This window comes from Sminthopsis crassicaudata, chromosome 5 (genome assembly GCF_048593235.1).
Source record: "Sminthopsis crassicaudata isolate SCR6 chromosome 5, ASM4859323v1, whole genome shotgun sequence".
Lineage (NCBI taxonomy): Eukaryota > Metazoa > Chordata > Mammalia > Dasyuromorphia > Dasyuridae > Sminthopsis > Sminthopsis crassicaudata.
In genome coordinates, this window is record NC_133621.1 from 267823518 (window position 1) to 267835894 (window position 12377).

General features: G+C 33.0%; 1 protein-coding gene across 10 annotated transcripts in view; it reads right to left on the reverse strand.

Moving 5' to 3' along the window:
• The window catches only part of LOC141544610 (uncharacterized), an 80090-nt gene that overhangs the window by 64599 nt on the left and 3114 nt on the right, over nucleotides 1–12377 (reverse strand). For all 10 annotated transcript variants that reach the window (XM_074270989.1, XM_074270996.1, XM_074270997.1 and 7 more), the window contains exons 2-4: nucleotides 12014–12128; nucleotides 11656–11829; nucleotides 10346–10452 (exon numbers count right to left, since the gene is read on the reverse strand). In XM_074270989.1, coding sequence (XP_074127090.1) covers nucleotides 10346–10452; nucleotides 11656–11829; nucleotides 12014–12128 — 396 coding nt within the window. The remainder of the gene's footprint in view (nucleotides 1–10345; nucleotides 10453–11655; nucleotides 11830–12013; nucleotides 12129–12377) is intronic.

The window sequence follows — 12377 nt, forward strand, 5'->3', positions numbered from 1 at the left end:
GCAGTAATAAGGGGAAATTTTATATCTTTAGAGGCTTATTTGAAGAAAATTGAGAAAGAGAAGATTAACGAATTGGGCTTACAACTTAAAAGGCTAGAAAAAGACCAAATTATAAACCCCCAACCAAAAATTAAACTTGAAATACAAAAATTAAAAGGAGAAATCAATAAAATTGAAAGTAAAAAAACTATTGAATTAATAAATAAAACCAAGAGTTGGTTTTATGAAAAAGCCAATAAAATAGATAAAACTTTGGTAAATTTGATCAAAAAAAAAGAAAGAGGAAAATCAAATTGATAGTCTTACAAATGAAAAGGGGGATCTTTCCACCAATGAAGAGGAAATTAGAGAAATAATAAGGAGTTACTTTGCCCAACTTTATGCCAATAAATTTGATAACTTAAGTGAAATGGATGACTTCCTCCAAAAATATAGGCTCCCTAGATTAACAGAGGAGGAGATAAATTGCTTAAATAGTCCCATTTCCGAAAAAGAAATAGAACAAGCTATTAATCAACTCCCCAGGAAAAAATCCCCAGGGCCAGATGGATTCACATGTGAATTCTACCAAACATTTAAAGAACAATTAGCCCCAATGTTATATAAATTATTTGAAAAAATAGGGGATGAAGGAGTCCTACCAAACTCCTTTTATGACACAGACATGGTACTGATACCTAAACCAGGTAGATCGAAAACTGAGAAAGAAAATTATAGACCAATCTCCTTAATGAATATTGATGCTAAAATCTTAAATAAGATATTAGCAAAAAGACTTCAGAAAATCATCTCCAAGATAATACACTATGATCAAGTAGGATTTATTCCAGGAATGCAGGGCTGGTTTAATATTAGGAAAACTATTAATATAATTGACCATATTAATAATCAAATTAATAAGAACCATATGATCATCTCAATAGATGCAGAAAAAGCATTTGACAAAATCCAACATCCATTCCTACTAAAAACTCTGGAGAGTATAGGAATAAATGGACTATTCCTTGAAATAATAAGGAGCATATATTTAAGACCTTCAGTAAGCATAATATGCAATAGAAATAAACTGCAACCTTTCCCAGTAAGATCAGGAGTGAAACAAGGTTGCCCACTATGACCATTACTATTCAATATAGTACTAGAAACGCTAGCCTCGGCAATAAGAGCTGAGAAAGAGATTCAAGGAATTAGAGTAGGAAATGAGGAAATTAAACTATCACTTTTTGCAGATGACATGATGGTATACTTCGAGAACCCCAAAGACTCTGCTAAAAAGCTACTAGAAATAATTCAAAATTTCAGCAAAGTGGCAGGATACAAAATAAATCCACATAAATCCTCGGCATTTTTATATATCACTAACAAAATGCAACAGCAAGAGATACAAAGAGAAATTCCATTCCAAACAAATGTTGAGAGTATAAAATATTTGGGAATCCATCTACCAAAGAAAAGTCAGGAATTATATGAGAAAAATTACAAAACACTTGCCACAAAAATAAAATCAGATTTAAATAATTGGAAAGACATTCAGTGCTCTTGGATATGCAGAGCGAATATAATAAAGATGACAATACTCCCCAAACTAATCTATTTATTTAGTGCTATGCCAATCAGACTCCCAAGAAACTATTTCAATGACCTAGAAAAAATAACAACAAAATTCATATGGAAGAATAAAATGTCGAGAATTTCAAGGGAACTAATGAAAAAAAAACTCAGAGGAAGGTGGTCTAAATGTCCCTGATCTAAAGCTATATTATATAGCAGCAGTCACCAAAACCATTTGGTATTGGCTAAGAAATAGACCGGTAGATCAGTGGAACAGATTAGATACAAAGGACAAAAAAGGGTACATCTATAGCAATCTAATCTTTGACAAACCCAAAGATTCCAACATTAGGGATAAAAATTCATTATTCGGAAAAAACTGTTGGGAAAACTGGAAATTAGTATGGCAGAAATTAGATATGGATCCACACTTAACACCATATACCAAGATAAGATCAAAATGGGTCCATGATTTAGGCATAAAGAGGGAGATAATAAATAGATTAGAGGAACAGAGGATAATCTACCTCTCAGACTTGTGGAGGAGGAAGGAATTTATGACCAGAGGAGAACTAGAGATCATTATTGATCACAAAATAGAAGATTTTGATTACATCAAACTAAAAAGTTTCTGTACAAATAATACTAATACAAACAACATTAGAAGGGAAGTAACAAATTGGGAAAATATTTTTAAAAACAAAGGTTCTGACAAAGGTCTCATTTCCAAAATATATAGAGAACTAACCATAATTTATAAGAATCCGAACCATTCTCCAATTGATAAATGGTCAAAGGATATGAACAGACAATTCTCAGAGGAAGAAATTGAAACTATATCCACTCACATGAAAGAGTGTTCCAAATCACTACTGATCAGAGAAATGCAAATTAAGACCACTCTGAGATACTACTACACACCTGTCAGATTGGCTAAGATGACAGGAACAAATAATGATAAATGTTGGAGGGGATGTGGGGAAATTGGGACACTAATACATTGCTGGTGGAGTTGCGAAAGAATCCAGCCATTCTGGAGAGCAATCTGGAATTATGCCCAAAAAGTTATCAAACTGTGCATACCCTTTGACCCAGCAGCGCTACTACTGGGATTATATCCCAAAGAAATACTAAAGAGCGGAAAGAGATATATATGTGCCAAAATGTTTGTGGCAGCTCTTTTTGTTGTAGCTAGAAACTGGAAGATGAATGGATGTCCATCAGTTGGAGAATGGTTGGGTAAATTGTGGTATATGAAGGTTATGGAATATTATTGCTCTGTAAGAAATGACCAGCAGGAGGAATACAGAGAGGCCTGGAGAGACTTAAATCAACTGATGCTGAGTGAAATGAGCAGAACCAGAAGATCACTGTACACTTCAACAACAATACTGTATGAGGATGTATTCTGATGGAGGTGGAAATCTTCAACATAAAGAAGATCCAACTCACTTCCAGTTGATCAATGATGGACAGAGGTAGCTACACCCAGAGAAGAAACACTGGGAAGTGAATGTAAATTGTTAGCACTAATATCTGTCTGCCCAGGTTGCATGTACCTTCGGATTCTAATGTTTATTGTGCAACAAGAAAATGATATTCACACACATGTATTGTACCTAGACTATATTGTAACACATGCAAATTGTATGGGATTGCCTGTCATCGGGGGGAGGGAATAGAGAGAGGGGGGGTAATTTGGAAAAATGAATACAAGGGATAATATTATAAAAAAATTATATATATATAATTAAAAAAATTAAAAAAAAAAAAAAAAAAGAATTTGGCCCCATATCATTTAGTGCATATATGTTTAGTATTGATATTATTTCAGTGTCTATGACAAAGCTTCTTAAATTGAGTCACGAAGAATTTAGCATCAATAAAACTATAAAATATCCCACTAAGATTTAATTCATTATATAAAAATAAACAAGTGTATCCATGTAATTAGTATGGAAATTTGCTTTTGTCTTTAATGAATGGTAATATACATAATATACATACACATACATATACACCAAAAACTGTTTTAAAATAAATTTTTTCATGATTAGAAATAAAAAAAAAAAATACTGGCTAGGGGGGTAAGAGGCAAGGAAAGGGGAAAAGCATAAGCAGGGGTTAATAGGATGCTAAGCAATATAGAATTAGTCCTTCTAACCATAAATGTGAACAGGGCAAACTGCCTCATTAAGAGGAAGCTGTTAGCAGACTGGATTAAAAGTCAGAATCCTACTATATGTTGTTTACAGGAAACACACCTGAAACAGGGTGATACATTCAAACTAAAAGTAAAAGGGTGGAGCAGAATCTATTATGCTTCAGGCAAAACCAAAAAAGCAGGGGTAGCCATCCACATCTCAGATCAAGCAAAAACAAAAATTGATCAAATTAAAAGAGATAAGGAATGGCATTATATCCTGCTAAAGGGCAGCATCAATAATGAAGCAGTATCAATATTAAACGTATATGCACCAAGTGGTGCAGCATCTAAATTCTTAAAAGAGAAATTAAGAGAGCTGCAAGAGGAAATAGATAGCAAAATTAATATAGTGGGACATCTCAACTTTGCACTCTCAGAATTAGATAAATCAAACCACAAAATAAATAAGAAAGTCAAACAGGTAAATAGAATACTAGAAAAGTTTGATATGTTAGATCTCTGGCGAAAGCTAAATGGAGACAGAAAGGAGTATACTTCCTTCTCAGCAGTTCATGGAACCTATACAAAAATTGATCATATACTAGGGCATAAAAACCTCAAAAGCAAATGCAGTAAGGCAGAAATAGTAAATGCATCCTTTTCAGACCACAATGCAATCAAAATTACATTTAATAAAATGCCAGGGGAAAATAGACCAAAAATAATTGGAAACTAAATAATCTTAAAGAATGACTGGGTAAAACAGCAAATCATAGACATAATTAATAACTTCACCCAAGAAAATGACAATAATGAGACATCATACCAAAATGTGTAGGATACAGCCAAAGCAGTAATAAGGGGAAGTTTTATATCTCTAGAGGCCTACTTGCATAAAATAGAGAAAGAGAGGGTCAACGAATTGGGCTTACAACTAAAATTGCTAGAAAAGGAACAAATTAAAACCCCCCAGAAAAACACAAAACTTGAAATTCAAAAAATAAAAGGTGAGATTAATAAAATTGAAAGTAAAAAAAAAACTATTGAATTAATTAATAAAACTAAGAGTTGGTTCTATGAAAAAAGCAACAAAATAGACAAACCCTTAGTAAACCTGATTAAAAAAAGGAAAGAGAAAAAGCAAACTGTTAGTCTTGAAAGTGAAAAGGGTGAACTCACCACTAATGAAGAGTTAATTAGAACAATAGTTAGGAGCTACTTTGCTCAACTTTATGCCAATAAATTCGATAACTTCAATGAAATGGAAGAATACCTTCAAAAATACAGCTTGCCCAGATTAACAGAGGAAGAAGTAAGTAGTCTAAATAGTCCCATCTCAGAAAAATAAATAGACCAAGCTATTAACCAACTTCCTAAGAAAAGTCCCCAGGACCAGATGGATTTACATCTGAATTCTACCAAACACTTAAAGAACAACTAACTCCAATGCTATGTAAACTATTTGAAGAAATAGGGATTGAAGGAGTCCTACCAAATTCCTTCTATGACACAGACATGGTACTGATACCTAAACCAGGTAGATTGAAAACTGAGAAAGAAAACTATACACCAATTTCCTTAGTGAATATTGATGCTAAAATCTTAAATAAGATATTAGCAAATAGACTTCAGAAAATCATCCCCAGGATAATACACTATGACCAAGTGGGATTTATACCAGGAATGCAGGGCTGGTATAATATTAGGAAAACTATTAGTATAATTGACCATATTAATAATCACATTAATAAAAACCATATGATCATCTCAATAGATGCAGAAAAAGCATTTGATAAAATCCAACATCCATTCCTATTAAAAACGCTTGAGAGTCTAGGAATAAATGGACTATTCCTTGAAATAATAAGGAGCATATATTTAAAACCTTCAGTAAACATCATATGTAATGGCGATAAACTAGAACCTTTCCCTATAAGATCAGGAGTGAAACAAGGTTGCCCAGTATCACCATTACTTTTCAATATAGTACTAGAAACTCTAGCCTCGGCAATAAGAGCCGAGAAAGAGATTCAAGGAATTAGAGTAGGAAATGTGGAAATCAAATTATCACTTTTCGCAGATGACGTGATGGTATACTTAGAGAACCCCAAAGACTCTGCTAAAAAGCTATTAGAAATAAGTCAGAATTTTAGCAAAGTGGCAGAATACAAAATAAATCCACATAAATCCTCGGCATTTTTATATATCACTGACAAAATGCAACAGCAAGAGATACAAAGAGAAATTCCATTCAAAATAACGGTCGATAGTATGAAATATTTGGGAATATATCTACCAAAGGAGAGTCAGGAATTATATGAGCAAAATTACAAAACACTTGCCACAAAAATAAAGTCAGATTTAAATAATTGGAAAGACATTCGGTGCTCTTGGATAGGCCGAGCGAATATAATTAAAATGACAATACTCCCTAAACTAATCTATTTATTTAGTGCTATACCAATCAGACTTCCAAGAAACTATTTCAATAACCTAGAAAAAATAACAACAGAATTTATATGGAACAACAAAAGGTCGAGAATTTCAAGGGAAGTAATGAAAAAAAAATTAAGTGAAGGTGGTCTAGCTGTACCTGATCTAGAACTGTATTATATAGCAACAGTCACCAAAACCATTTGGTATTGGCTAAGAAATAGACTAGTTGATCAGTGGCATAGGTTAGGTTCACAGGGCAAGATAGTGAATAAAAATAGCAATCTAGTGTTTGACAAACACTAAGATCCCAAATTTTGGTATAAGAATTCATTATTTGACAAAAACTGCAGGGAAAACTGGAAATTAGTATGGCAGAAACTAGGCATGGACCCAATTTAACACCACATACTACGATTAGATCAAAATGGGTCCAAGATTTAGGCATAACGAACAAAATCATAAATAAATTGGAGGATCATAGGATGGTTTACCTCTCAGACTTGTGGAGGAGGAAGGAGTTTGTGTCCAAGGGAGAACTAGAGACCATTATTGATCACAAAATAGAAAATTTTGATTACACCAAATTAAAAAGTTTCTGCACAAACAAAACTAATGCAAACAAGATTAGAAGGGAAGTAACAAATTGGGAAAACATTTTTATAGTTAAAGGTTCTGAAAAAGGCCTCATCTCCAAAATATACAGAGAATTGACTTTAATTTATAAGAAATCAAGCCATTCTCCAATTGAAAAATGGTCAAAGGATATGAACAGGCAAATTTCAGATGATGAAATTGAAACTATTTCTACTTATATGAAAGAGTGTTCCAAATCACTATTGATCAGAGAAATGCAAATTAAGACAACTATGAGATATCATTACACACCTGTCAGATTGGCTCAGATGACAGCAACAAATAATGATGAATGTTGGAGGGGCTGTGGGAAAACTGGGACACTGATGCATTGTTGGTGGAGTTGTGAAAGAAGCCAACCATTCTGGAGAGCAATCTGCAATTATGCCCAAAAAGTTATCAAAATGTACATACCCTTTGACCCAGCCATACTACTACTGGGCTTATATCCCAAGGAAATACTAACGAAGGGAAAGGGACCTGTATGTGCCAAAATGTTTGTGGCAGCCCTTTTCAGAGTGGCTAGAAGCTGGAAAATGAATGGATGTCCATCAATTGGAGAATGGTTGGGTAAATTTTGGTATATGAATGTTATGGAATATTATTGTTCTGTAAGAAATGACCAAGAGGAGAAATAGAGAGAGGCTTGGAGAGACTTACATCAACTGATGCTAAGTGAAACACGCAGAACCAGGAGATCATTATACACTTCAACAACAATACTGTATGAGGATGTATTCTGATGGAAGTGGATATCTTCAACATAGAGAAGAGCTAATCCAATTCCAATTGATCAATGATGGACAGATTCAGCTACATCCAGAAAAGGAATACTTTGAAATGAGTGTAAACTGTTATTTCTACCTTCTGAATCCATTTCTTCCTGTGTAACAAGAAATTTGGTTCTACACACATATATTGTATCTAGAATATATTGTAATATATTTAACATGTATAAGACTGCCTGCCATCTGGGGGAGGAGGATGGGAAGAAATCTGAACAGTAGTAAGTGCAAGGGATAATGTTGTAAAAAATTACCTAAAAAAAACCTAAAACCTAAAAAAAAAAAGCTAATGTGATTAATGTGAAAATGAGTTTTCCAAGATAAAAGCACTTCTCTCCCCTACATCAAATTGAAAGGATGGAAGAGATTTAGAAACTCAAAATCTCAGAAAAGTGAATGCTCAAATTATCTTGACATGTAATTGGTAAAACATCAAATGTTATTAAAAATAAAATTAATACATTCAGAGTAAAAGTTCAGAAAGAAATTATCAACATTTTTTTCAATTTCAGCTCAATGAAAATCCAATCTATTACTATTCAATATTTGTAATATTTCTTTCACTGGGAAGTGATCTTTTTTACTCTTTTAGAATTTTTCTTTCTTTCAAATGCTTTAAAAATTATTCTGAAATATCTCTTGCACTTTTGGGAGGGGGCTTTTTCTCTCATGGACTTTTTTTTTATAGGCATCTAGTTCAGGTCTTGCCACTCTTCCTGCAGAATTTTGAATTTATCTTGCCTCACAGAGAATTTTAGATACTGAACTGAATGGGTTCAAATGTCCCACTATTGGTCATAATGAAAATAGAAATATTGATGATTCTGTTCAATTTCATATTTATTCATTGTCATTCTTCCAGGTTTGTAGACAAATTCTTTCAGAATGATCTGGCTAGTCTTCATGCAAAACAGCCTACAGGCTTATTCTCTCCTTAATGGCTTTTCATTTTTTTGCAAAGCAATACCTGTCTTCATCTTCTAACTTCAATTTTTTTTTTTTAAATAAATTGTGTTGTTCTAAGCTTGAGCTAATTTTAGTGCTAACATCTCTCTTTATTGCAGAGATGATATATCCCAACTGATGCAGGTTCTGGGCTATTTTGGCTTCCTCTTTGAGATAATGGTTTAGTATTGACTGAAGTTCCCAATTTGGAGGGTTTGATAGCTTGTTTAAAAACAGCAGGTTATAGCTATTATATCCCTTTCATATTTAGGCTTTCTCCTCATTTGCATTAATTTTTATCTTAACACTGGCCAGTCTATGATCTGAATGTCCATAACCATCTAATTCTGAAATTATTCCAACAATGGTAACCAATCATTTTTGTTTGTTAGGATGATATCAGTTTTGTGTTTGGGAGTGGGTGGTTGTAGTTGGGTTTTGCTTTGTTTTTGGTGATATCAAAAATTTTTCTTTCATGCATATGCTAAGATCAAACAAGATCCCATGACACATTCCACCAAAGAGATACTTTTTTCCAATAAGCTAGATGTAAATAATGAAGTATATGCTCACCTAAGGTGTTTGCCAGTGCTGTTTAGGATGCTCTGGACAGAGTCCAAATAGAATAGGTTGTATATGATGGAAATGATTTCCAAATACTCCTAGTTGGAGATGACATTTTGCTGACTGCATCAAGTCTTGGAACATGAAAAAGTCCCACATTCAGTAAAAAGAGATTGGTTAAAGTAGATAAAAGTAAGTATTTCCAGATTCTGTGTAGTTTAATGGGCAGCCCCATCTAGTTGGTTTGTCTATAGGTTTGTAGATGTGTTTCTATGTACAGATATACATGCACACATCAAAGCCTGCATGGGCACTGAACAACAACAATGCACTGGTCTCAAAATTGTTGGGGAAGGGAGAGACAATTGGATGTCATTTGAGAAACTTCACAGCACTTCTAATAATCACATTGCCACATTTCATAAGCACTACTATTCTTTCAGGAATTATATTTGGCTATAGTAAAGTTTTTAAAATCCCAGACCCAAACACATGATCTCAAAAGAATGAAAATTATAGATAATTCCAAGGATCCATGGACATATATGTGGTGAATATAAATAGATGTAGGCAATAATGACTTTGATGTAGTAAGTGATGTCAAAGACATGAATGAACAGAAAGAGAGGTGGACTAATCTTGCATTGAAAATAAAAATTTGCACTGGTCCTCAAGTATTAAAAAAACCAAGAGAATAATTCACTATGTTTCCTGGATTCTTTATGAAGAACAATAAAAGTTCTGTAGGAGCAGATTGGATAGAAGGATTAAAAGAAGAAAGTGTCATAAGAATTCACATTCTTGATTAAAGATCAAGGGTCCATTCAAAGGATTTCATAGAATTATCATGCTTTTATTTATTTGCATTTGTCAATGTGCATATTCCTAAGGGAAAGTGAAACAAGTAATAACATGAAATATATGTTATGATCCTCATGAGTGACATTAAGATTATTTCATAAAGAAAATCAATTGAATGAGAGTACAAAACTTTTGTGGGACAATCTTAAATAATTACAAATCAATAAAGAAAACTGCAAATAGTAATCACCAATAAACAAATGCTTAGTATGCCTATAGGAAGTGTTTTCTCTCTTGCAGAATCATAAATAAGAGTTTTTTTCTTTTCATAGGCAGTGTTTGTTGACATTTTTCACCTCTTTGCAATGATATTCAATTTCAATCACTATTGTTTACTAAGCATTCCATGATGTAAATTCCATGACTTAATCTTATTCTTTTAGAGATGTTAATTTTTTTCAATTTTAAGTTTTAGTTACTGTACCTTTTAGCATTATCTAAGGCATTTGCATTTGCTCCATTCTCTAAGAGCAAGTCTGCCATGTTGATGTTATTTCTTGAAATTGCCAGCAAAAGTGGTGTGAGGCCTTCCTGCAAAGTCAAAATAAAGATATCTTTATATTAAGCAAGAATTCTATATTTAATTCAATTCAGCTTATAACATTTTGTAAACATCTTGTGAATTTGCTAATGACACGTTAATGGAACACCAGCGTTAGAAGACCAGAGCACAAATCCTTTATTAATTAATTCCTATGTGACCATAAAGCAAATGATTTCACCTCTCTGGGTCCTAAGTTTCTTTACCTGTAAAATGAAACTAGAGATCACTGGGATTCCTTCTAGTTTATAATATGTAACAATATTTTAAAAGACAGAAATTCAGAATTTGTTGAGACCATTTCATATTATGCCATGAGTGTCTCCCATTCTTGTCACTTTCATTTCTTTTTTTTAAAATTAATTTTGTAATTATTATATTTTTGACAGTACATATGCATAAGTAATTTTTTTTACAACATTATCCCTTGTATTCCCTTCTGTTCTGAATTTTGCCTATCTTCCCTCCACCCCTCCCCTAGATTGCAGGCATTCCCATACATATTAAATATGTTACAGTATAACTGAGATACAATATATATGTGCAGAACTGAATTTTTGTTGTTGTTGTTGTTGTTGCAAAGGAAGAATTGGATTCTGAAGGTAAAAATAACCTGGGAAAAACAAAACATGCAAACAGTTTCCCCTCATTTCCCAGTGTTCTTCTCTGGGTGTAGCTGATTCTGTCCATCATTGATCAATTGGAATTGGATTAGATCTTCTCTATGTCACTTTCATTTCATAATCAATTATTGTCCAAATGAAGCCAAACTTATTTCCACAGACCTCTACTAAAAGAAAGCTATATCCTGGTTGGGTTTAAAGTTGACTAGTTATCTTTACCATTCCTCCTGAATTTATAAATTCAAAACAATCACAACCACAACAACAACAAACAAAACAAATGTTTTAAAATTTTGCCTTAAGAGGGTTAAATCTGGAAGAAAGCCATTTGCCTAGTATTTTCCCTCTCTTACCAACTTTCCTAGAAAGAAAATGACTTTAAATGTGTAGTCCTTAGGATCAAAAGAACAAAACAAAACAAAACAAAAAAACAAAACACAACAAAACAAACAAACAAAACAACATGTACTTAAGAATTTGTTCCTGTGAAAATTTTGTCTCTGTGTAGTGATACCTAGTAGGAACAAATCGTTTAAAATCTGCTTTGTTATACAAGAGGTTAGCTTCTACCTTATTTTTTGCTTCAATATCAGTCGGGTATTGAAGTAGTTTTTTTGCTATGAATTCATTATGACCTAGGACAACATAGTGAAGTGCAGTGTTGTTGTTGCCATCCCCAAGATTAGGGTCTGCACCATGTTCAAGCAAGATTGTTGCACACTCCTTCTGCTGACATTCTATTGCCTGTAGATATAACATACACAAAGAAATAACAAAGCAATATAAAATTTAGTATATTCAAGCATCATTAGGGATATTTAAAGAAGTTAGCAAAAGCTACTAACTTATTTACTAACTTTTAATTTTCTTAATCACAGAAAGAAATCAACATGCATTTCATTGACCATCATGGTTAACTAATACATACCTTTATTAACGGTGTTCGACTGTCATTGTCCAACAAATTTAGTTTGCAATTTTTCTCTACTAGGAGAGATACAACATCTGGATGTCCATTGGCACAAGCCAGGTGAAGAGGTGTTCTACAAAAATGAGGGAGTAATATGATTGTTTGATAATGTACTACAACAATCAAAATTTTACCATTTTAGGATAGTTTTAATGTAATATGTATTATTATTCTTATGCCTAAATTATAAATAATTTCCAAAAATAAATGGGTACTACTGTCCCCTAAAGAAATACAAAATATGCATTAACTCTCATTGCTGGTATGGTAGACAAAATTGCCAGGGATGGATGGGGTGGGGTGGAATATATTCAGGAGGTAG